At 40.6% G+C, this 26,829-nt stretch overlaps 2 protein-coding genes across 3 annotated transcripts; both read right to left on the bottom strand.

Moving 5' to 3' along the window:
• Positions 1-351: 351 nt before the first annotated feature.
• Positions 352-1,455, bottom strand: TAAR2 (trace amine associated receptor 2). Its single transcript, XM_030023043.2, has one exon. It carries the CDS (start codon positions 1,378-1,380, stop codon positions 352-354), a length of 1,029 nt encoding a protein of 342 aa, XP_029878903.1. The 5' UTR covers positions 1,381-1,455.
• Positions 1,456-10,658: 9,203 nt separating this feature from the next.
• On the bottom strand, positions 10,659-19,600 carry TAAR1 (trace amine associated receptor 1). 2 transcript variants are annotated; one of them, XM_030023382.2, is made up of 2 exons: positions 19,501-19,600; positions 10,659-11,855 (listed from the first exon to the last, which is right to left on the bottom strand). In XM_030023382.2, exon 2 carries the CDS (start codon positions 11,818-11,820, stop codon positions 10,750-10,752), a length of 1,071 nt encoding a protein of 356 aa, XP_029879242.1. In that variant the 5' UTR covers positions 11,821-11,855; positions 19,501-19,600; the 3' UTR covers positions 10,659-10,749. The 2 variants fall into 2 exon arrangements, with proteins under 2 accessions (XP_029879242.1, XP_029879243.1); XM_030023383.2 differs by lacking the exon at positions 19,501-19,600 and adding an exon at positions 14,082-14,330.
• Between the last annotated feature and the right edge of the window lie 7,229 nt (positions 19,601-26,829).

The raw sequence follows: 26,829 nt of genomic DNA, 5'->3' as shown, positions 1-26,829 counted from the left end.
TGAACCTCAAGAAAGATTAGCTGCATGCATACAAGATTAGGTGAAATAGTGTTTATGGACTGTATGTAAATACTTTCTGAAATTAAAAAAACCCCAATACCTTAAGAGATTGTAGAAAGAAACTTCTGAAACACTATCAAGACATTAAGAGTGAACACAAGTGGTAAATAAGTATCATATGAAATGAGTCTGATTTTATTAAAGAAATATTTGATGGGATAATTCTGCAAGACTGACTCATAAATTTCATATTGCACATTTCAGGCTTTTACCGAACCATGAATATCCAGTAATCCACTCTTTCTTCTTCATTTCTAGAGCTGCTGTCAGTAGTAGAATCTATTACCATGATTAATCTTCAGATAAAATTTTTATTGTACGAAAATGTGGGTTAAATATTTTGCCTTTTAAAATATATTTAAATGTTTTCCAAAACCATGGATAGAAAAAGCCATATATTAATGGCTTGCAGAAAGAATTTAAATACCCAAGCCAGTTTAGAGCATCAAACAAAGGTAAAGGAGTAGAGAAATTTAAAAATGGATCAATTAACATTCCAAAAAACCAAGGAAACCAGCATATTAAGAAACCCAGCATAACTATACTCAAAGTCTTGGCAGCTTTCCTGTCTTTATTCTTAGAAAGCTCATTTTTCTTATCACTTTTTGTGTGCCTGTGCACCTGGCTCAACTCACATGTGTGCCTTTGGGAGACAGTAAAAATTTTAACATAAATCCCTATCATAATACAAGCAGGAGCAAATAAACCAACTGTAAATAAAACAGCTCCCCACAGTTTGTTGAACACAATAGGGCACAAGCTCGAGCGTTTAACCAGTGTTTCATAACCCTCAATTCCAGAAGCATAAGCTTCCGAGAAAACTACACCAAAAGCAAAAGCAGCAGGCACTGACCAGCACACTGCTATGATTTGTTTTATGGCCGCAACAGTCATGGTGCTGGCGTAATGCAGAGGGTGGCAGACTGCATAAAACCGATCCACGGCAATGGAACAAAGATGGAAAATGGAAGCTAAACAGAGCATCAGGTCAAAACTATAATTAACTTTGCAGAATGTCATCCCAAAATACCAGCAGTTCTCCACAGACCTCACCATGCTGTAAGGCATAATGGCAAAGCCCAGCAGGAAATCTGTGATGGCCATGTATAGGATGAGGAAATTGGTCAGAGAATGAAGCTGCTTGAAATACGAGGTGGAAACGATTATGGCCAGATTCCCTAAGATGGTGAGAATGAAGGCTGCTGTTATGGATAGATACATTACCCCTCGTACTCCTGCTGACCTCAAGCTCCCAGGACAGGATGTATTTCCAAACTCAGAGCAATCAGTCAAATCCCTCGAGATATTCGGAGAAAGCATAATCAATCTTTCATTGGACTTTTCTAATGGAGATGCAGTTCCATAGGCAGATTTAAGTTTCCAAAAGATTCCAAATCCTAACATGAGAATACAAGATAAAGTAAGGCAAGAACATGAACTCAATTACTAAGTGAAATGCAGAAATTCAGAAGCAGACTTTCTCTTGGGTTAAATAGGGACCAGTTGCTACCCATTATTTTTCTGAAATGGTACATGAAATCTGATAACTGGAAGCTATTATAAAATGCATTGCAAACAATATTTTTTTAAAAAGCAGTTGAAAGTAAACTTGATTATCTCTTAAATTAACTATATAATATGATAACATCATGTCCTAGTTTCAGCTGGGATAGAGTTAACTGTCTTCCTAGTAGCTGGTACGGTGCTATGTTTTGAGTTCAGTATGTGAAGAATGTTGATAACACTGATGTTTTCAGTTGCTGCTAGTAGTGTTTAGACTAAAGTCAAGGATTTTTCAGCTTCTCATCCCCAGCCAGCGAGAAAGCTGGAGGGGCACAAGAAGTTGGCACAGGACACAGCCAGGGCAGCTGACCCAAACTGGCCAACGGGGTATTCCATACCATGGGATGTCCCATCTAGTATAGGAACTGGGAAGTGGGGGTGGGGAATCGCCGCTCTGGGACTAGCTGGGTGCCAGTCGGCGGGTGGTGAGCAATTGCACTGCCCATCATTTGTACATTCCAATCCTTTCATTATTGCTGTTGTCATTTTATTAGTGTTATCATTATCATTATTCGTTTCTTCTTTTCTGTTCTATTAAACTGTTCTTATCTCAACCCGTGGGTTTTGCTTCTTTTTCCCGATTTTCTCCCCCATCCCACTGGGGGGGGGGGGGGGGAGTGAGTGAGCGGCTGCGTGGTGCTTAGTTGCTGGCTGGGGTTAAACCACGACACATCAATTTTAGTTTGTGCATTCTATCTGGAGCATTCTGTAAAATATGGTTCTTGTACTTTTTATACATCATAGTATTAGTAATTTTAAAGTGTTAGAAGAAAAAGATGCATAGACAAAGAAACCCCTCAAGTCACTTCAGTCTGTAAATACTATATAGGATTTCTTTTTGTCTTCAATCTTAGAATACTGATCTTTTTTCTATAGGAGAAATGTTATGCGAGCTGACATACCTCAGCTTTCTTGGAGATTTCAGTTAATGTGCTATTCACCTAAATGGTCATCTTAAGAGTCACAAATCAGCTGCCAAAACCCCTTTTTCCAAATTATTTATGATGCTAAACTCACCTGCTGTGGATTATGAAGTACTGGCAATGAATGCATCTGATGGAAATCGGTTGTAAAACTGGTGCGATAAGAAGTATTATTTTCTTTCCTACATAATGCACTTGTTTTCTATTCATTATAGTTCCACTAACTAAAAGGGAGTGGAGATAGGTCAAGTCTTGTCTCCTGTGATAGACTGAGTTCCAGCTGCAGTAGTTATAAATGAATATACGAGTGAATATTTTCAAGGGGTAAAAAATTCCCTTTGTTTATCTGGGGAGAACCAGACCCATTTCTTCCACCTCTTTTCCTGATAACTTTTTTTGGACAAAGAACAAATTTAGAAATAGGCACAGAAAGAGATACTCTCCTCCACAGCAATTTAACCCACTTAAAAGAAACTTGGGAAGCAGCTCAGTCCACTGACTTTTTCCAATAGGTATCACCCTGGAATGAAGAAAATACAGAAACAGATCATCACAAGATTAAAAAGAGTACTTGGTAGTTAGTTTTATAGGCTAGTCCTACCTGGTTCTCTTTTAATAATACCATCAATAGCTTCTCTAAGTAGACATTTTCCAGTTTTGTTTTTGTCTTGCAAAACTGCAATGTTGCTAAAAAGCAGACCCCCTCTGCATCTTGGCTCAGATTAATGAAAGGTGGGAATTTATTTTTCTTTTATGACATTACACTTAAGTCCCAGGAGATTCTGAGTGAAAAATATGTATATAATGTAGGGGTTTACATCAACAGGAGATAAACAAAGCCAAGTGTCTCTATTCCCAAGACCATTATTTTTGTTTGCTCTATTAATTCATCTACCCTTGTGTATAGAGGAGCTATTTTGGTGACTTAAGGTAGGTACAAGTTATATCAAAATGAGTCTCTGAAAGGAGAGGCTAAAGATAAAGGTGAAAGAAAGATGTTCTGGTTTTTATGTTTTAGTGGCTAATACATTCTTTCACATTTTTTAATGATTACCATTTCTAATGAAACTTAGAAATGAAATATTTAATAACCTTGAAGATTACCACCTTGTAATTTAATGGGCAGCAACAACACTTTCTCTCATGCTGGCTGTATCTGCAGCTTTCGCATAATATCCATTACAGAAACAGATAAAAAGAAGTGTAAATTTAGGTCAATCTATCATCTGTTATTGGACAATCTATTATTTATAAATAAATAAAAAGTAGGAAAGGTGGTATTTATTTTTTTACAAGAAAAGACAAAATTAATTCACTATTAATGTGAATAAGTGGAGTCCTCTGAGGTCAGAGGTGCCCTTATGCAGGTGTATTGAAGATGCATTACAAATCCAAGGGTAAATGACTGCTATTCAGGAGAAACTGCATTTTTATTGAATGCGATATGCAGTATGTTGTAAGAACAGGGCAGAAAATAAACATGTTTTTTAAAATGAATTAAGGGAAAAGTAAGAACATTTAAAGGAGTCTACCTTTATGGCAGCTGCTTTAAAGACAAACAAGGAAACATTTTGTTGGAAATAAAATGCAAACCTCTGGGATTATCTACAACAGAATCATTTACAGACTCCAAAAATAGTAAAATTTTGTCAGTGTGTATAGCAGAAATATTTTATCTTTGAGTTCTGTCAGTATTTTTGAGACAGGCATGTTTAGTAACTTTAAGTAATCAAGTGAGAGATATGCAAGATTCACACAGACAATCCTTTATTAAAAGAAGTTACTAAAACATAAATCTGTGCAGATATCTATGCAGACACAATTATATTAAATTTAAAAAAAAAATTTGTGGAAAGAGGCTACACTTGAAAAAGCATTACCTTCAGAAAGCAGTGTCCCATGTGTCTCACCATGGGTCCTCCTTTCAGCATGGGACAGAAGACAGTGGAGGAGGAACGGTTTGACACCTCACCTTTCAGAAATTAAATGTCTAAAACCTGCTAACAATTGTACAGGAATTGAAACCCTTATAAAAGAAACTCTTTGACTGGGTTAAAGCAAGACTACAGAAAGGACCTTAGAAATTGTCTCTGAGAATTAGTCATATGTGGCAATGCTCTACTGCAAAGGCAGTGTGGAGAGAAAATTGTTGTAGTCATAATTTTCACTGGTAAAACAGTTTAGTTTTATTACAGCCTACGAGTTTCCTTCATGTTGTACCTCATCGTTTCCATGTTGTTCTTAATTATTGATTGGAGAAAACTGTTTGGTTACTTATTACTAACTGCTGTTATTCCTCTGGGCTGGCTCCAGTAAAGCAGAAATCACAGCAGTAGAGAGCAAAAGACAAGCTCAAATTTTCTTAAAGAGCTGTCTTCTCCTGTTGGTAACTGAGAAAATCCAGAGGGTATAGGATGCACTCTGTATTCAGTGATCTCTCTTTAACTGACAGATGTCTTTTAGTCAGCATGTTGTGAGTACTCAGTATTTAAGGAGATGGACTTTTCCTGTACTTATGGGAATTAAGAAGTTGAGACACCTAGGAGTGGGTTATGGAGTTCCCACTGCCTAAGTTACCTGTGAATCCAGTCTCTTAGGAAATAAATTTGTTTTACAAAGGCTATTGCATAGTCATCACATATAAACATTTTCAACTACCCATGCAGTTGGTTGGATTTAAAATAGCAGCATGAAGGTGAAAATATCTTATTAAAACCCCTACAACGTAGGAAATTAAATTTAATTGGAATCTGATTATGCAAGACTACGTAACATTATGCAAGACTCAGTAAATATTATGGCAATTAAATTTCGTAGAATCACAGAATCACGGAATGATTGAGGTTGGAAGGGTACACTCTGCCCCATCATCCAGATCATTAATGAGATGTTGAACAGGATCGGACGCCGTATTAACCCCTGGGGTACACCACTAGTTGCTGGCCTCCAACTAGACTTTGTGCCAGTCATCACCACCCTCTGGGCCTGGCCGTTCAGCCGGTTTTCAACCCACTTCAGTGTCTGCTCATCCAGCCAATACTTCATTACCTTCTCTATGAAGATCTTATGGGAGACAGTGTCGAAAGCCCTGCTGAAGTCTAGGCAGACAATAACCACTGCTCTCTCCTTGTCTACCAGGGCAGTCATTTCATCATAGAAGTTTATAAAATTTAGGCTATGCGTAATGGAAACAGACTAGTCAAAAAGTGCTTACAGATAGGCATGGTCTTATTCCGAATTATGTCTTTAGATGCAGTAGTGTGGAAGTAGTGTTGCAGGTAACTAAGATGATCAGAAAAACTACAGAAGTAAAAGACTTTTTCAGAACACTAAGTATCTTATGTTTAACTGTATGTAGTATTTTCTTCCTTGTTGAATGGGTATTAATGCATTGTAGAGGACAGAGAGTGCACAGTGTGCACAACCTAGATGAGTTAATGATTTAAGGAAAGCCATACACTTTGCAATATTTACACAGTTTGAGAGCTCAATTTTTCTGTTTGAACACTGCACTAATGATTTTTTTATCTAGCAGTTTAGAATACTCCATTTTGGAGCGAGGCTTTCCTTGCGAGCCTTCTAGAAGGGTCCTGCTTGGACACTCAGTGCTCCTCCTCTTCCCCCATCCTGCTGCGTCTGCTGTCTGAGGGACAGACTGCAGGACTCAGCCACAGGTGGGACCGCCATGCATGAGGCCATAGCAGGTGGCAGCCCAGAAGCTGCAGCACCGTGTTACAACCACCCAAACACGAGCTACAGGCACTAAGGCAGAGGGGACAGGCAGCAGTCTACGACCCTGAAATGTACCGTCAGTTTTGTACAATGCATGAGAGGAAGGTGACATTGCAAATTGGGCTAGCTGGTGGCAAAATGAACAGACACAAGTTTACTGGTGAAACAGAGCCTTTCATCATGCTGGAGTAATTGCTTTGCACAAGTTTTCAGGGAAGTTAAAACATATGAAATCACCCACTGGAGACTCATTTGTTTTGAAAAAGGTAGCCATCTGGGAAGTGTTTAATAAGGTCACTAATTAAATGTGTTGATAAGGAATTTAACAATACCCTTTGCACTTCATTTACATGATAACACTTTGAGATTGCAGTAAGGTACATTCTCCTTCTCCAGACCTGACTCATAATCTGATCGGACAACAGCACGAAGCGTTTTTCTTGTGGTCTCCTAATTTATCAAAGTCTTGGGTTCAAACAGAGTCCTTGTGGCCTCATTAACATATCTCATTTGTACATCCCCTTCACAGTGAGAAATCGCTTTGCGCTGCCTGTGATTAGAGCTAAGGAGAGAAAGTAACCTGGGACTTCCTTAAAGTTGCTCTGCTGGAGAAGGCACTCTGTAAACAGAAGGCAAGGAGGCTCTTTGAGAAAGTGCCACCTTTAGGTAATAGGACACCAGAGGAAAAAGTTATTTCTGAAACTTTCTGAGCTGGACCGTGCACAAAGCTGACTTACATTGTAGGTTATTAAGAACAAGGAGGACTGCCTTCTAGGTGTGGGTGAAGGTCACCAGCAGTCTGTATGTGGAAGCCCCTTGTTACTTCTGCAGAGAATAAATACTGGTGACATCTTGGCTAGACTAGTTTGTGGGAGAGTTGTTGGTCTATGCACTGAAAATTTCTTCTTCCACTATTTCCATTTACACTAAATACATTGTGATCATCTTGGGCAGCCACAATGTTGGGATGCCCTCTCTACTGGTTTTGGCTGAGATATGGTTAATTTTCTTCATAGTAGCTTATATGGTGCTATGTTTTGGATTTGTGATGAAAACAGTGTTGATAAGCCCCCGTTGTTTTAGCTGTTGCTGAGCAGTGCTTCCACAGCCTCAAGGCCTTCTCTGCGGGTCGGCTGGGGGTGCACAAGAGGTTGGGAGGGGGCACAGCTGGGACAGCTGACCCCAACTGACCAAAGGGGTACCCCACACCATATGATGTCGTACTCAGCAGTAAAACCTTGGGGGAAGGAAGAAGGGGGACGTTTAGAGTTATGGTGTTCATCTTCGCAAGTAACCATTATGCGTGGTGGAGCCCTGCTTTCTTGGAAACTGCTGAAGATCTGCTTGCAGATGGGAAGTAGTGATGAATTCCTTAATTTGCTTTGCTTGTGCATGCAGCTTATTATTTTACCTATTAAACTGCCTTTATCTCAACCCACGAGTTTTATCACTTTTACCCTTCTGATTCTTTCCCCCATCCCACCGGGGCAGTGAATGAGGGTCTGTGTGGGGCTGAGCTGCCTACTGGGGTTAAACCACAACACCCTCCAAACTTCTGCACACCATGCACGGGATGGCTGAGGCTCCCCTGACCCAAGATGTCCCCTATCTGCCCTCCCTGGCAGGTCATCTCCTCCGGATGACCTACTGGCTGCTGAAAATTTTTGACCTGCTTCCCTCCTGATGTGCTCCAGGGCAGGACAAAGGGAACTGCATATGTGCCTCTGAGACTTCACAATCCACCATCATCTCCGAGCTGCAGCTATTCAGGGAAATCTTCAGTAGTAGCTCCATGGATCGCTGCCTAGATCCAAAATCTCATTTCAGGGCTCTTGCTAGTCAAGAGTTGGTCCTGAGAAGACATCTAACTGCTAGTTCCAGAAAACTGGCCTTTGATGCAAGCGTTTTTGGAGTCCAGGATCATCCCAACTTTTCCATAGTGTGGGATTCAGCTATGCTGAGTAAGCTTCATCTCAGCTACCTAAAAATTATATCTAAAATCATCAAAACATCTGTTCTAGTGACTGGAAGATCCCTGGTAGTAAGAGAAAGAATATCTGCAGGAACAATTCAACTTACCTAAAAACGGATAAGCTGGTGAGATAAAGCACCCTGTGAAGATGACTGTTTTTCTACAGTGAGTATAAAGAGAGCTACTAATGACTAGAGCAGATGTAGTGCCTAACTTTTAGATGTCTAAATTTAGACCAGATGGCTATCAGCCTTTAGGAGGGTGGGTATGATTTTTATGGTTTTACCTGGATTAGCTTTCCACTAGGGTCTAGGCACAGATTGCAGAGGCATGTGCTCTATTCGAATTGGAGGCTATCCTGCAAAGAAGCTGGGATCATATTCATTCACAAACTCCTCCTGCAACCAGAAAATAATGCCAGAAAGATGCCAAAACAAGTTATGAAGAGAGACCGACCAGTTGTGAACTCTGGTAGAGTTGAAATTCTCTGGAAACACAGTAACGTTTCCAGATTTTCAGGGAGATAGTGGATGAGGAGAAAGAAACTACTTCCCCGTTGACTTCCTGAAGGGACTATGTTAATATGTGCTGAACTTAGTAAATATATTCAAAAAGCCTCAGATGGGCACCAGTCCTCATAGGGAAAGATCACTTTCCTTCCATCTATAAGACCATCAGAAGAAAGGAGGTATCACCTGGCAGCACTTCTGAAACTGCTATTTTAAGAGAGATCAAGATGTCCAAGTGATCACACAGTTCATTTCAGAAGGTAACACTGAGCATGAGAGAATTAACTACATCAGGCCAGCTTCACTGGGCATGAAGGAAGAAGAGAATTACCCATTAATTTCTCAGAAAGATAGAGTTTTTTATCTTAACTTACTTTATTTCTCTGAGATAAAGTATTAAAGTAGTTATATTGTCACTAACAAGGATTACCTTCCACAGCGCAAGTGCTAGTGTGGTATATATTTCATTGCTCCTTTTTATGTCATTTTGGCGACTGCAAGCTTACAAGATGGCAATGAAACAGTAAAAGAGACTCTCTCAGATCCTGGTATTTTGCTCTGCTGAAATGTAGCATCATTCGACTTTTATGCCTGACAGCATAGAGTGCTTCAGTGCTCTACAAAGCACAGAAGAGAAAGGCAAGATACACATATGATATGCACTTATACAAGCAACATGAATGGAGGATATAATTTACTGACGAGCATAGCTCTTACTTCAGTACTGAGTCATCAAATTCTCTTCATAGTCTCTTCTCAGGTACTAATCCTTTGCTGTCCATTCCCAGGACTGGTCCTTCATAGTTCAACCGGATGTCACAGAATCAGGGCAGAGGTATTACTTCCATCTGTTTGGTAATATGTTAACTTTACAAAAGCCAGGTCATAGATTAAAAAATGACAGTCTGTGGGTCTTCTTCAGCTGGTGACCATGTGCTAGTTTTTGACTTACTTGCCTGCCCTTTGTGCCCCAGTCTGGGTGTCCTGAGAAGCTGCCCACAGATGAAACATTGACAGCCTGCTCACCCAGGTGCCTTCACCCCAAGCCATTCCTACAGCCCTTCTTCTGCTACTCCTCCTGGTGCTTCCACAGCCATCCTGCCCCATTCACCCTCCATTCAGGCCAACCATAGCATTTCTTCACGATTCTCTATATACTTTCCTCACCAGCTATCACAGCATTGCCATCAAAGTAACAGTATGTCCAAGCTAAGAAAAAGTTCTGTAATATGCAAATTGGCAAATATTTTACATTGAAACATTCATTAGACAAGCATCAGTTTCTGGCATTGTCAGGTTCAATGTTGCTTTTTGCTATTGTTTTTCATTCCATACATCACATTTTTCCTTGTCTTTGATCTCGTTAAACATGCTTTTGATCTCATTAAGCATCAAACCCTTTAAGTGACAGACTCATAAGTGACAAGCACTAGTTGAAATGGAAACAGAAGGAGCAGCATGGTTTTTCTCTGTCCCGTCTTCCCTCCATGGAGTGTGCTAGCGTGGCTTGTTATGGGCCTGTTTTGACCTCTGCACACATATTGAAGAGGAGGGACAAAACTTAAGAGCTTTGGGTTATTACTCAAAGATGTCTAGAAATTCAGAAGGAAAGTCTTTTCTGCTCTTTCTAGAGGACAATAAATAAACACAAATATTGTAATATAAACACATCTCGTTCAAGAAATTAATCTATTGTATCAGAATAATTTCTTAATGATTAAGAGCATGGATATAAACTGCTCTAAGTTTTTCTTTAACTTAAGTCTTGCTCTTCTGTGCATTGCATATAAATAGCTATAACCAAAACACCACATACAAATCCCAGTCTGGAATGAAAGAAGACGTAAAGCACAATAGTTGCTTATCTGCTTGAACCAGATTTGGTAAATGAGTAAACAAATAGGTGTTGCCTTCATTTTCAGCTCTTACATCCAGTAGTTCAGTCTCCAGGCAAAAATTCAAAGCCATGAATCCAACCATTTAAACCATGTTACTCTAAAAACAAATGAGTCCTGGAAGAGTCCTGTTGAAAAACTTTTCCAAACAGAATCATCTTTAATGCTCTGCGAAACCACATGTAAAAAAATGCATAAACAATTGGATTAAATGTAGAATTTAAGTAACCAAACCAAACCAAAGCATCAATGAGAATAGGAGGTATCGCATAATTCATAAATGGATTGGTTGCTGTAAAGAAGAAGAATGGACTCCAGCAGATGAGAAACACTCCCATTATTATGCCTAATGTCTTGGCAGCTTTCCTTTCTCTGCAGAATGAAATGTGGTGCTTCATTTCAAATCTCATCTTTTTTTGGCTAATTGCATCAATGGATCTTGCCTGCCTCTTGGCTATAGAGTATATCTTCCTATAGATGTACAGCATAACAAATCCAGGGATGTAAAAAGACACTATGGAGGCCACAACACCTGAAGTTTCACTAAAAATTACAAAGCATCCTCCTGCACAATGGATATGATTATAAATGTCTTCTGCCCCTCGCAAGTTTAGGTCTAGAAAGATCATCCCAAAAGCAAAAGCAGCAGGCACCATCCAACTTATGAATATCATGACCAGGATAACAAAAGTATTTATCTTTGATTTGTATCTTAGAGGGTCACACACAGCATAGTAACGGTCGATGGATATGAAGGAAAGATGGAAGATGGAAGCTGTGCTCAGCATAATGTCCGTGCTTGTGTGGATCTTGCAGAAGAGCTCCCCAAAATACCAGCAGTGCTCAACAGAGCGCACCATGCTGCAAGGCATGATGAGGAATCCCAGCAGAAAATCTACCGTAGCCATAGAAAGTATCAGGAAATTGGTAGGCGTATGGAGCTGCTTGAAATGTGATATGGAGATGATAACCGTCAAATTTCCAACCACTGTGGCCAGAATAATGCAAATCATGAAGATATACATGGAAACACGGATACTGTTTGACCAGCTGCTCCTTATGCAAGAGCCATTTACGGATTCACAGCACAGTTGCATCCTTACTGAGGTCTCAAATCTACGTGGGTATGCAGCACAGGTACTGTTTTTCCTAATGCTGATATACATTTACAACTGTTTTTTTCTCTTCTATAGAGGGAGAGCTGCAGGAAGGAAAAAAAAAGGCAATTGTAAACACCTTCATTTATTTGGATGTGTAGGACATTCACATTTCATTATTTATGAAGGATGAAACTATTTTGTAATTTTGCTTTTAACAGAATGACACTTCTATCATTAGACTTCCCTTGAAATGGGAATCTCATCTGATGAAATAAACTGTATAATGAGGTGTCATCACACCAGAACAGCAGTGGCTCCTAGAGGCCTGCACTGGGCAATGTCTTGTCTAGTAGGCAGATGAGAAGTCCTTTTCATTATTTTCTGTTTAAACAGTACTAGTCTTCATCAAAATTGCTTGGAGTCCTGTATCTTTGCTCTTGAAAATCAGGAATTTTAGATTCTGAAGCTCCCTCAACTTATTTTTTGATACATAAATCCAAGATCTACAAGTCTAAAACAGAAGGCTAAAGCTGAGGAGCCCATGCTTGGTGTCTCCTCCAGCCCTGTCCTGATAGCGATAACTGAACCCACTGTGAAGGCTGGCAAAACCAGAAAGTTTCCACAAGCCCTTGGTTTTTAGGCAGATGGCACTGACTCACCAGATCGGGTCTTACTGCAAAAGTCTTGTAGGCTCTAGCTGTAAATAGAGATGTAAGGAAAAGATCTAAGAAGGAAAAAAAAATTTCTGCCTTTTTGCTGCCAAATTATAATGGAAGAGCCTGACTAATCTGAAGCATTAGCTGCTGTATAAGCAAATCTCTTTTCTGTCAGGCTTTAGTTTATTTCAGTGCTAGTACTTTAGCATTGTTATGTGTATTTATTATGCTAATACTATTTTTAGCCAAGGCACAAACATGGAGAGAAACATTTTCTGAACATTGGTTTAGTCTGCATCTGAGGACAAAAATATTGCTGTCCTTCCCTTGTGTATGCAGTAGCATCTCCCATTTGCAAGTCTCTTTTTACAACAGCATTTAATGAAAGTACTTAAGCACTTGGCAAGCAATATTCATTGTTGAAAGATCTGGATTTCCTTTAATTAACAGAAAAATAGTATTATTATGATAAATAAGGAACATTAGCATATAACATGGTTGTTTAAGTCAGAAAAATACTGACGGCAATTCAGCCAGTACTACTTTATCCTATTTGCTTTGGGGCTTTGCTGTGTCTGGTTATTCTCAGCAGAACACGCAGAAGAATTAATTTCTTCCTATATCAAAACAAATGCTATTACAAGCACACCATGCTATTAGAAGCTAAATGGAAGCTGAATATAGATGATACAGATGATAAACTATAGCCTGTGAAACCCTGGCAGGTACCACTAACAGCCTGTGTTATACAGAGGGATTTTCAAGTAGTGCCAGGCAGTGGCACCTGCGTGCCAGGGACAAGGTACATCCAGAGGCACTCTCAGAAAAACAGGATACATGGAATCCAAGTATATTTATTTACTGTTTGGGGTGCCTCTTGCTATCCCTTTTTTCTGCCTACTAATGTTTAACAACACCTCTGCTCTTTTCCACCTCACTTTAACTATCACTTCATATATTTTTTCCTTCACTTTTGGTCCATCTCTTCATGTTTCTTTTCCTGCCTATCATTTCTTCTTTCGGCACATTTACACCCAAGATAGAGAAAGCACAGCCAGCTGGATCTTTATTAACCCGTTTTCAATTTTCACAGCAGAAAGAATTAAACAGCAATTTAACTGTATATACTGGACATAATGATAAAAGTTTTAAGCTCATTCAGGTTATAAATGTGTCACATAGATTTTGATCTTAATTTGTTTTATGTGTAAATTAATTAAACAAATACGGTAAAACAGGCTATAAAGACAACCAAAAAGAATTAAGGTGCTATCTCTAGTTTTCTGTTTAAAAGATGAATAACTAACTTCCCTATTGTTCTCTGACAGAGAAACTGTTTAAGCTAAAGAAGTATGATCTCCCTTGGAAACTGTTTTTCTTTTAAAAAAATTAATCTTATTTTCAGACGATTTTGTTTTTTCATTAAACAGAAAGAAGAAACTCCAACCTCCAACCAAAAGATTGAGCAAACTGAGATCAAGTATGTGGCTTTGCCTGATACGGAAAGAAAATACACCAAAACTTATGTAGCAAACTGTTCAAATGAGTGGAACACTGAAGAATTTTTCAACAAGAAAGCAGAACACTTCTCCTCCATAATTAATTACAAAGTTCAAAATTCAATAAAATGGAAATACGAAGAAGCATCCTTTTAAAAACCTGTCCTCCTACCTTTCTCCCCTCACACTGGGTAGAAGTCTGCTCTTGACGGTCATTTGTTTTCTGCTGAGTGAGTGGCACCCCTTCCTTTTAAAGACCATCTCAAAAGACAGCTGAGCCTCTTCTTCACCATTGTAACAGTTCTGGATAACACAAATTTTGAGAGGACAGGCACTTAATCCACAGCTGGAGCAGTCTCCAGTAGCCTTGGCACATTGCTGGAGCGTGTTGGGTGCAATGAGTAGCATTCCTAGCCCCTCGTCTGAGAAGCAGCTGTTAATGTGAATAGTAGCTCAAACTGTTTATTCTGTCACCCACTTGAGAACAAAATCATGGCTGTAACACTCACATTTGTTTAACATGCCTTATTTATAGGTAAATTTAACTCATTTGAAGTATGTTTACTTGTTCGATTAAACATTGTGGTCACACTGTGAGCAGCCCGAGATCATCTAGGCGCAGAACAAAAAACACCATGTAGTCACCCTTCTGTAAGCTTCTAAAATATACCAAATACGTAAGTATAGGTAGTTTATAGCAGTGTGTAAGATTTCCTTGAAAAGGTATATTGTGTACAGAGTGACATGATGTGTATTTACCAGCCTAGTTCTGATTACTCTACTGAACAAATGGGTTTAATCTAACAGCCTAATCAGTTAACAGCTATTTGCAAGATACAGCTACTAAAAAGGTGTTTAAAGTAAACACCTATTATTGGCTGTATTGGCGTCACAGATGAGGAGCATCAATTTTTTGCTCAACAAAGGACCATGCAGACCTTTAAAACAGTGATAATACTGAACATAAAGACTGTTAATATGGTGACCATCAGCTAAAGCCCAGTTATGCTGGGTACCTCAAGGACATATGCAACAAGGTAGATTAAGATACTACAACTTGCAAACTCTGCTGCATGACCTGGGTTAACTGCTTCATTGTATTATGTGCACAAAAATCGAAATGCACGCAAACAACTCAATTCTTTTATTTTTCTTGAGGCAGCACTCATGAAGGGACTGGCGTGTTGCAATGCAAGGTTCCCCTTGCTATGGGAAGACCGTTTGCCAACTAAAAAAGTGCAGAAACAACCATCAAGCTCAGTGAGAAACCACTTGAGGTAGTCAAAGAGGATATGTCAAGGAGAGGAGTCAGGTCCAATTGCTCAGAGTTGTGGAAATGTCAAAGCGATGTTAGGCACCCAAATACTGGTCTCTGAGAGAGGCCTTCACCCTTTTGAGATTCACAGCTGTGGGCCTTCCTTAGAGCCAGGTACTTCTGTTTGAGGCACGAAGGTTTAGGCCTTGGTAATTACCATCCTGACACATACATATTATAGGAAGGTAAAGTTTAGGGGAACAAATCCATGTTGCCTTACTCTGTACAAAACTCATAAAGAAGTCTGGCAGCCAGCTCATTATGGGGACTTAGTCAAAGGACATCCATGCACGCACACACACTGCTCTCCTGCCGCCCTTCTCCTTCGAGTGATGCAGTGGCCAAAACTCAAGGGGATGATCTGGAAAGGCAGCTCTGCTTGAAGTGTTTGTTTCAGAAGCAGCTACCTGGCAGCAACCAGCCAAAGCCCTGGGGGACCCTCAGGGGCTGGGGACCCTTTCCCTGCCCTGAGCAGCTCTGCTCCTCTACAGGCAGGGAGGCAGCAGCCAGCTGTGAAGTCTGGGTTTTTGCTCTGCCTCCTTTCACGACCAGATTTTGAGTCCGGTCAGAAAGCGTTTTCCTCCAGTTTCCGCCTTGCAATAAAATGCAAGAACAACTTGCCATTCTTCCTCTCATGTGTGACATTTCTCCAGAAGGCAATCTGCTTCTTTTTAAACCTGCTGAGGACTTTGGAAGGGTTAGGAGTCCTCAGGGAGATGAAATAAACTGAAGAGTCAAAACCCAACGATGCAAAATGATATGTTGTAGGGTTATAATATTTATCAGTGTCCTGGTTTCAGCTGGGATAGAGTTAATTGTCTTCCTAGTAGCTGGTACAGTGCTGTGTTTTGAGTTCAGTATGCAAAGAATGTTGATAACACTGATGTTTTCAGTTGTTGCTAAGTAGTGTTTAGTCTAAAGTCAAGGATTTTTCAGCTTCTCATCCCCAGCCAGCGAGAAAGCTGGAGGGGCACAAGAAGTTGGCACAGGACACAGCCAGGGCAGCTGACCCAAACTGGCCAACGGGGTATTCCATACCATGGGACGTCACATCTAGTGTATAAACTGGGGGGACTGGGGGAGGGGGATTGCTGCTGGGGGACTAGCTGGGTGTCGATCAGCGGGTGGTGAGCAATTGCACTGCGCATCATTTGTACATTCCAATCCTTTCATTATTGCTGTTGTCATTTTGTTAGTGTTATCGTTATCATTATTAGTTTCTTCTTTTCTGTTCCATTAAACCGGTCTTATCTCAACCCACGAGTTTTACTTCTTTTCCCGATTTTCTCCCCCATCCCACTGGGGGGGAGGGGAGTGAGTGAGCAGCTGCCTGGTGCTTAGTTGCTGGCTGGGGTTAAACCACGACAATCAGATGGCTGTATGACAGCCATATCTTGTCTACCTGCACTTTGCCTGCAGTGTGTACTTGTTGCTGGAATATGCTGGTGGAGGGGAAGTTCAAATGACAAATGTGAGAGCAGCCGGTTCGAGTGCAGGTCCCTGGGACAGGCCATGTTTGCTCTCTAGCTGACTACCAGCATCACCTATATACTTTAAAATAATTAAATGTATTTTAAAAAGAAAAAATGCAAAGAAATGGGCTTGGTGACACTAAACCTGAATTTTGTTCCTGATACCAGTGCAGCTGGGCTCTCACCTTGTCTTCCTGCTCAGGGCCAAGGACTGCAAAACACCTACCATGTACTTTGCAAAGCGTAGGGGAGAGAGTGGGCTGAGGGTGGTTGGTGAGCATGACTGCCCATGGCAGGGATGAGACCGGTGTGGGGTCCAGCAGTTGCCTTCAGCAGCCCCACAGCAACAGGAGGCTGCCCATGGCCGGAGCCACTGGAGGGCACAGCAGGATGTCTCTGTATAGACTATCTTTGGAGATGTCCTTCACTCTTCTACCAAACACCAACCTGTGGGCATAGCACTTAGCATTCATTATCTCTGAATGCACCAGCTTGTACTGCAAGACCCATACGCATCGGAAAGGAAGGAACCACAGACTGAGAGGAAGCTGCGAGCATGGGGAGGGTGGTACTTAATGGTATGTTTACTGAAACGAATGTAAAGTGGCAGTTTATAAGATATCAAGATAATTAAGTAATTAAGCAGGCCAAATTGTCAATTGATTTAGAGCCACAAGGAACACTTTGCTAACAAGCTTTCATGGTGTTGGGGCAGATGCTTCAAACAGGCATTTTCTTGCAGCTTAATGCTGATGTGAATCATGAAAATATTCTCAAACTTGCTATTTATAATATCAAAGAGAAATAGGTCAAGCTTTGTTTTTGGGAGGCCTCAGAGCACTTATAAACAGTCAGTGTTCAACAGTCTTTTGAGACTGTAATATAGTAAAGCAGTTATACATCAAAATTCAAAGTAAAAACTTGTCTACAAAATTGTTGCTGTGGCTTTCTTTTCTGCAAAATTTATATTTCTGCAATAATTAGTTTTCAAATTTTTGGAAAAGCAAGAAAAAGAGATATTGTCACACTGTCTAGCATGACGTGGCTCATCTACACTTCTTGTTTGTTTGTTTTTAAAACATAAAATAATTAAAATGGAAAACAGCATGGAAGGGACTGGAAATAGTACTTTTGCCAGATACCAAACCCATTGGAACAATGTGTTAAAAAATTATTCTGTCCTTCCGAGGCAAGACTGTGGAAGAGACACTGGAAATGGGAAGGAACAGAACAGGGCTTGGGAATGAGAACTGTTACCATGAAAAGAAATGAAAGGCAGGACAGCATTGATTTCTACTGTGATTCTTTCAGCTTGCATTTCTATGGGCACAGTTTGGTCATTTGGCAGAAAATATCATTTTAGACATATATATTAGACAGAGGAAATATATTACACAGAGGAAAGTTTCTCATTTTCATATAGTTCATTTTAAAAACTGTCTTTCTGCGAGGGGAACCATGGATTTAAAACTACTGGAGGCTCTAAGGTGGTCCCATGGTTGGAGAGGAGTTATGAAAGCATATAACTCCACTCACCGTTTATACGGTGCTCAGGAAAAAAAGCACAGCATTACAAAAAATTATCTTCTTAAGTTTCCATTCATATGTTTGAAATCTGAGGGAAAATGCACAAATTCCCAATGAGCTACCCGTTCAAAATAAATATTTCATTATATTGGTTAAATGAGAAGATGTGCAAACCGCTAATCTGAATGCTATTGCCACAAACCTGGGGCAATTCCACTGAAGACAACCTGAAATTAGCCCAGATTTATATCAGAGAATTTAAAGAAGAGCGGATGAGATGATTGACCTCTAGATCTTTTCCCATGGTTTATATTCTTACTCTTCCGTGGAAACCATCACTTTTCCTTGCCAAGTAAAAATAGCTGTTTATACAGAGTAATGTGATGTTTGTGCTCTTTCTCAAAGTGTAGTGCTTAGGATCAGGACTATAAATCCAAACCCCAAGATAAATGCAAATTTCTGAAATGCACAGAGGAATAAGAGATTCCAAGAAAATCATCTTTTTACAGCAAAGCAAAACACATCCATCCAAAGCCAAGAAACTATCTCTGCGCAGGGTGGGGGTTCTACATATTTGGTAGCCCTGCTAAGTAATGCCATAAGACAGTCCATTGCTCCCGCTCGGTAGCAAAAGCTGCTGGGGCAGAGAGCAGTGCCAGGGCTCCCCGGAGGGCAGGAGCAGCCCCTCGCCTCTCTCCTCGGCAGGGCGAGAGAACCCCCCCGATGCGGTGTGGGTGCAGAACAGAGGCACCCACGCAGCGGGGCAGGTCCCTTGTGCCTCTCTGGTGCTCCCATGCACCCACCAATCCCATGGGAGTGAATTGAGGACTGTGGCTGGTTTGTAGATATTTGGCAGCCTCCGAACACCACCTCCAACACGAAGGCGAACACGGAGGAAGAGGGCAGTGAGCAGTGAGCAGGTACGGTCCCAGCTTTGTCATTCCGCATCCTCATGGCCCTGGAATAACTTCACAGGAAGTAAAGAGCCTTACTCTGAATTCATAGCTGTGCCTGAAAAGAGTTGTGCCCCCTCGCTATGTTTTCCTTCAGCTATTGGGAATGAATTGCTTTTTAAATCATGCTCTCAGCCACCATCAAAACCTCATTGCTGTTGGTATTACTGCTGTTTGTTACAGAAAGAACGCAGTAATCTGTGCAGAATAACAATTATTACCTTCAGCGCTAACCATAGAAGATTCATCTCTGAAACAAAATAATATCCCAGACTAGCATATTAGCAGCTCACTGTATTTCGAACTGCGCGACGGAGACAGTACCTGCTCAGGAGTTATGTCCTCATCACGAACCAGCGCAGCCTGCGGATACAGCACGATAGTGGCTCATCCCACAGCTGAGCGGCTGCACGCTTGGTCTGACTGGTTTACAGCCTGCTGGAAAAATCTCATCAACAGGATGACGTAAATATTAAATATTCAGAAAAGATAAGCATGTAATAAATCTATTCTGACACAAGCCACTAGCATATGCAAAGATGAATCCCTCTGAATTAAGTTAAAGCCAGGCTCATGGAAAGAAGCATACAAAATAAAGACAAATGTTTATTATGGTCAAGGTACAGATGGAGCTAACAGCACTGAACTGTTTTTAAGATAGCCCGACGTTTCTCGCCCTCCTTTCAATTTTGTGTAACGTTGACAAATGTTAGCAATTTCAGTTATCTTTGAAAATTTGATTTGTCTATCCCAGACTGGATATTTTCAAAAAAATCCAACCACAATACTTCAACAGTATCTGAGAACAAGATCGATTAAAAAGATATTGTTTCCTCCTAATGAAAAAATTCTGCTTGTCTTTTATGTACAACGCTCTGGTGTTTATATGCTTTGTAGCAGGGACTTAAGAGGTGTTGATTGCCTATTTATATATCTTTTACCATACCAGAGGAACTATACCTAAATATGGCCAAATTACAAATCAGCAGTGACCAAACTGCAACTTGTTGTTTTTTAAAGCACAGCTCATTGACACGCATCCACATCTTCAAACAGTAAGAGATTTAGTATTGCTGTGGAACCCAAGGAGGACAGTCCTTCCAGAAAGAAGCAATCCCAGGGAGAAGAACTGACCCACTTCGGGTCAGTTTGTGTGCATTGGCTGGTGGGCTGTGCTGGTGGACAGCCATGTCTTCCAGCTCCTGCTCCCCTGAGGTTTCTCTGAGCCCTGAGCAGGACCTGTGGGGCTCAGGTTGCAGCTTCTCCTTGGGGATTTGGGATTGGGGCGGGGTTAGGGGGATAGGAAAGTATGGCCCTGGCAAGGTGGCACAGGAGACTTGAGACTGAACATGAGGGACAACTCTTGGTGAAATGAAGGTCTTGAAAATTCATGTTCTGATCTGGAAGTGTGGCTACTCTACTGGAAGCCACTGAAACCTAAAATTGCCAGTGAAGACTTATATGTCAGCAAGCAATACCCTGGAGCCTCCATTCTCATGGACCACTCCCTGTTGCCTTTTACAAATGCTGGATTTGACTACAGTAGACACACGTTGTTTTCCTAGAAATATTGAACAAGGTCGATTGTTTCTAATTGTCCATTTGCAAGCCCAACAGACTGCAGATGCCAGTCCTGCTGCGCTGTGGGCCATTTTTAAGGGGGGGACCTGCTGGTGTCATCCTTTGCTTCCACAGTTGTTTGCCGCTGCAGGAAGCAGCAATGCTGTGCATGAGCATCGCTGGTATTGTGGCACCGCAGGAACAGCAACTCAAGTAGTGCAGAAACTACCAGTGTCAGAGGCTGTGCCCTTCTGTGCCCACCCTCTGCTGCCCAGCCTCAGGAAGACTTGCACGGGCAGCCTGATTTTTCACCAGAAGAGCTTCATTTATCTTCTCAGTAGCTGCTGTACGTCATTTGAATATGCTTTTTGGATCACTGAAGAAGAGGTAAGGGTGCACTGGAGTCAGTTTGAATTTGCTCTATTACTTGTTATCAAGTTCCTGCTTGCTAGCCATCTCCTGCCCGATACCCATGAGACTGAGAGGGAACAGATGGCAGCAACAGGAGGTTTACCATTTAAATGTGCCTCTACCAGCTTGCATAACTTTTTGTTCTTGCAGGTTAGAGTTGGTGAAGAGAAAGTAAATATCTCTTTCTCTTCTTCCCCCCTCCGCCCCCCCCCGGCTCTTTCCCCCCCCCCCTGTAGTCCATTTTGTTCTTCTCTGCAATTGTTACCACTTCTTCCTTCTGTGCCTTGCAAGCCTTGTTGCCCCAGCTGCACATGTGGACTAATGCCTTAAATGGACCCTTGTACAGGTCCCTTTCCTCCTTTCCCTCCTTTCTAACATGCTCTATATTCATCTGTTACCACATGATATTAGGTGGGTCATTTCATACCACAGGTTTTGAAGCTTTCACTGAACATGTGTTCCTCATTTTCTGGATACCTACCAGGAGCTGATTTTCAGGTAGTCAGCACTTGCAGCTGAAGCCAATGACAATCATGTTTTGACTATATACAGTATTTTTGTAATATGAATTATTCTGGCATCTCAAGTTTGCTGCCTAAATTAGTGTCTACTATAAACATCAGTTTCTTTGCACTTCATCTCCTCCTCTACATTATAGGATAAAAATTACTTCTAGCTTCATGGAAGTGCTGTGATTGCAAATGTTTGTAAGACATGAAGATATTATCTAATGATGAGCCTTAGCAAATCGAGGAGGGGTACAGGTCACATCCTTGGTGACAGAAGAGCAACAATCTGTAAGAAAAGACTTAGCAGAAAACAACTGGTATTGTAAGACTCCCTTGGCAAAACACAAGAGTGGTTACATTAAGTGTTGCATGACCCTCAAATGTGAGAGGTTTCGTGCCTGCTTTTTGTTTAGTCCAACGCTGAACTTATCCTGCAAACAGAGGCTAATGTTAACATGAATAAACAATCTATCTAAAATGCCTAGTGTAACATTAAAGATAGGCTCAGAAAGTCTTCAACACAATAAATGTTTAAGCCTGTTGCTAGGTAATGATGACTGATCAAACTTCAGCTTTTTTTTTTTTTTTATAGCTCTGGTGCTTATACATACAGCCATCTGATACTCTTTAGGTATAGCTAACTGACATCTGTTATGACAGGCACCACACATGTGTTTTTACCCACACCTGCCAAAGGCTTTGTCTTTCAGTCTAGCTACCAGAAAGTACATCACTGTCCATTAATGGCCGCATTTTCACAGCTTGCTCTTCCCTTTTATATCTCAGTGTCAGATATATTTGATTTCTACTTAGGCAAGCATAATTCTTCTTTTGAACAGTAAGTTTCCATGAATGAATTATAATTTGTTTTCACAGTTTTTTTATGTTAGCTATTGCAGCCAACTCAGTGTAAGGACACCTCTGAGAAAACTGGAGAAGACAACTACTAACCAAGTAGGGGATGGAAAGACAAAAAAGGTTTATACATTTTTGATCAATTTTTGTACAGTTTGTCAGCTGGGTGACAAACCAAGATACTGGGGATTTTACAGGGCCACTGCACCTAACTTCTGCTGGGGTGGAAGCTATATGGATCACCGTCTCTATGAACTCTCCTAGGCAGAGCTGATGACTTCCAGCTCCAACCAAACCCAGTCAAGTGATGTGAGAGCCTCCATGCAGGGTGCACTGAAAAAAACACAGAATACAACTGAATTCACAACTAAATGCAGAACATCTCTGTCTCTGCAGATGAACAATCAGCAGCTGTAAACTGATGTATCATGACTGATTTTAGTAGTAGTATAGCAAACTCACTGCCCCCATTTGACTTTATTGGACCTCAATGAAAAAAGCATTACATCAATATTTCTGGCTCTTAGTGGAGACAAAATGACAAAAAGAAAAGAGAGAGCTTTAGGTATTAGGTAGCAGCACTTAGCCAGCACAGTAATAAATGCTATATGGAAAGCTTAGAAAGGTCTCTAACAACTATGGGGGAGTTTATCCTGAAGAGCCTGTAAATAACCTAGCAATGGCATAGGCCTGACGTTCACTGTACTCTCTTTGCTCAACTTAATGGAACTGATGCTAAGGCATTAAAACTGCTTGTCACTATTATATTTTGCCTAAGATTTTCATAAATGTTGCAGAATGAGGTTTAGATTTTTCCAAAACCATTCATAAATTTGACATGAATTACTAAGAAAGTTTTGCCTGAAAAAAACAACGTCTTTTCCTTAAAGAACCCCAAAACTATAACTGTATAGTCCTTTTTCTGTGTCCAAAAAGCAATCTCAAATTGCCGGAAAACACAGCAAGGTGAGTTGCAGAATAGAAAAATAACCATCCTATAAAAACTGACCTTAATGTTTCCATGTATTTGACTTCAATAAATTCATGTATGTCTCATACTCCTAACACTCATTTAGAAGTAAATGTTCAAATATTTCTGTTACAGAAGTCATGATTTGATCTTGATGACTATCTCTAAGGTACTCTATTTTGGGTTTTTTATGTTTTACGTTATTCTGTTTTGCAGTACGTGAACTGGGCAACCAACTGTATGCAAATACTTGTTCTCCTTTTTTTCTGCAAAGGGTTTTCCTAAAGATTGACTATTTTTTCCAACACTAAAAGATATCATTGCTTCCTACACTCCTTGCTGCTCTTACATCCTGACAGCATCACAGCTACCAGACTATGAGTTCATCAAAATTAACTTTAACATTAGAAGCAGCAAATGAAGTTGGATAGGCAAAGTTAAAATCATGTAGTTACAATGCATTTCTTATATTGTACATATTTGCAGGGAACGTTCACTGCTGCCATGAGAATATCTGAACAGACAATGGAGTATTTCACTTACAACTTTATAGTAATGAATAGCTACAGGAAACATTTTAATACTTTCACAGATGGAGGTTACAAGTGCTTCTGCTAATTCTTAATTCTTTTCTAAACTAAAAGAGAAATTAACATATAGTTGTCAATATGCTAAGTGTCTGTTTCACCAAGACTGATCATTTCTAGCAGTGTCTGATCCACAGGTAGACAACACTGGGTAATGCTGTTATGCTCATCCGTGTCTTCAGTAGGAGGTGCTGTTTGTTAATTTTTAGAAGGTATACAGGAATTATTTCTCTGTTGGGCTCCATGACATCTCATAGTGCATCACAAGCCACTGAGAACCACTACTGTATTAGCTGTGGTAAGCCTTATAATAATTGCTGCTGTCTTTATTGACCCGTGTAAGTTATTTCCTTTTTCAGCTTTCCTGCCCTGATGGTGGATGGTGACATTGCAAACACTGTCTACATGAGGCAGGTTTATAATAATTTGGTTCTTGGTTAATTAGAAATGTATGAATTCTTCAATTCAAACTCAGGTCATGGGCATTCTGTCTATCATTCACTATATCTGCACTGATTCTCTGTACCTAGGAACAGTGGCCCATACTGCCAGTAATTCACCTATGATAACATGCGCTGTTCATAAACATTTAGTATCGTATTACTAAGTCTAACAGTTGCACAACCTCTGATTGCTGTTGCAAGTTATTTAATGGATAACTCGAGGTTATGATGACTAAAGTATGCATACAAGGACACGGCTGTAGCGTCCTGTTCTCTTTAAAAAAACCCCAGATTATTAAAATTCTGTCACTCTATTTTTGCTCAAGGTCTGCTTGCTTTAATTCAATATATACAATAAAGTACATTAGATTTTACTCAGAGTTAAATTTTCCCTAAAGTTGTTACCAGTCTTACTTAAGTCAGCTGTAAGGTTTGGATCACACTTGCTTTAACACAGTATTTTTCTACTTTCATCTGAAGCCTTGCATCAATAAAATCTATTAAGGACTTGTTTTTCTCTCTGTGCGATCAGAAACACCATGGACAGGTGGGTCTTGTTTGCTTTGGCCAGCATCAAGGTATAAGGAAGAAATATTGACGTGTGAAGAGCAGGCTTTTCCAGCCTAGAAAAGGATGGGCCTCATTAGGATACCATCTGGAGTAGCTTTTGAGGTGGAGTTAATTTGATTCTTCTCCTCTGGCATACCTGTCCCAGAGTCAGTAAACACTCCTGTTCTTTCAGAAACTCAAATTCTGTCCCATAAGGAAACTGTAGGAGAGGCTTCCCCCCCCCCCCCAGAGATGAGCTAATGTTCTCTCTTTCCTAACTCCCACCTAGCAGGTAAGAAAGTAAGTGCATAGCCAGCTAACTTTCTGTGAATTCAACAGAAACTGTTCTAGATGAATGTGATTTGTTGCTTTGGCTGTTCATTATCTCTCTGCTCCTGTATTCTGAATGTTTCTGTAATTTGCATCATTTGAAACTGGTCTTTATTACAAAACCTCACATTTCCTAAAATTGAACTTCATCTAGTCACTGTGACCACTAAGTTCCTCAGATCTGGTTGGTTTTTGCACTCCTTCCAGGGAATGCTTACGCAAAAGCAGGGTTCATGGTTCTTAAAATGATGGAGATATTCTGAGACTGCTGCAATGGTCCATTAACTTCATCCTCTGCATGGTTAAATTCTTGCTTTATCATCAGAAATGAGAAAGGGATTAATAAAATCCTCAGTGGTCCATTGTGTAGCACCCTTGTTACCCTCTCAGGGAGAGGAAATCTGTGCAGCAAATCTTGAAAATTACAGGTCAACCATTCCTCAATCTTGGTTTTAGTGTCATTTTCAAAGAATCCTGGACTTCTGCATCCCTAACGGATGAGGTTCGAGAGTCCTTTCCTGATATCCTCTAAGCCACTTAACTAGAAATATCAATTGTATCCTACCCATTTCCAGCTCTCACAAGCTGAGACAGTCAGCTCTGCACCTATCTGGGAAGTACTCCATACTTCAGAAATGCCACCAAGCAATATGTGAGAGATTTTTATGTTCAATTATCACAGCCTGAATAGTGACAAGGGAGCAGAACATGGCAGAAAACCTACCCTTGAATAAAAGAAAAATATTTCTTTAAAATTTACTTATCTCCCCAGGGGCCCAATTTCACTAACACTAATGAACTCTCACTGACTCCACTGCTACAGATATTTTTGGGAAGTTTAACCTGATAGGAGAAAGATAAACCTAGTAATAATAAACTGAATGTCTACAATTCTGTGCAATCCAGGTCTCCCAACTGTATTCCTCTTCAGTTTCAGAAAGATTTTTATAAATTCCACATCCATTTGGAGTACATGAAATACTTAGGATTTAAAGTACCAGCAACCTGCAAAGTATTTGTTCGTTTCAAGAGTGCCACTGATGCATCTGTGAGGCATTTCTCCCTAAACTTACCCCAGATTTTCCTTTTTTGTGGGTTAGCATGTAAAGCTATTGATGCCAACCAGTGAAAAAAGATTTTAGTCAAGTGATTTGACTGCAACAACAAAAAACAGAAGTCAAACTGCATTCACGTGCCACTCCAGTAGCAGTTCCTCTTTTTTTTTTTCCTTTCCACATAGCAATTCTAGGCCAGGTAATAAAAGCGTGTTTCCCCTGAAGGGCAGCCAAGGGGGAGATGGAGGCGAGCGGCAGGCGCCTGAGAAGGAGGTGCGGCGCTGGCTCCGCACCCGAGGTTGCAGCGGCTGCGAGGTCGGAGGGCGGCAGGAGGCAGCGGCCTTCCCCCCAGGCTGGGCTCCCTCCTTCTTCCAGCCCTACCCT

Source organism: Aquila chrysaetos, chromosome 8 (assembly GCF_900496995.4).
Source record: "Aquila chrysaetos chrysaetos chromosome 8, bAquChr1.4, whole genome shotgun sequence".
Lineage (NCBI taxonomy): Eukaryota > Metazoa > Chordata > Aves > Accipitriformes > Accipitridae > Aquila > Aquila chrysaetos.
The sequence above is the reverse complement of the archived record's forward strand: the minus strand, read 5'-3'. Positions and strand labels throughout refer to the sequence as shown.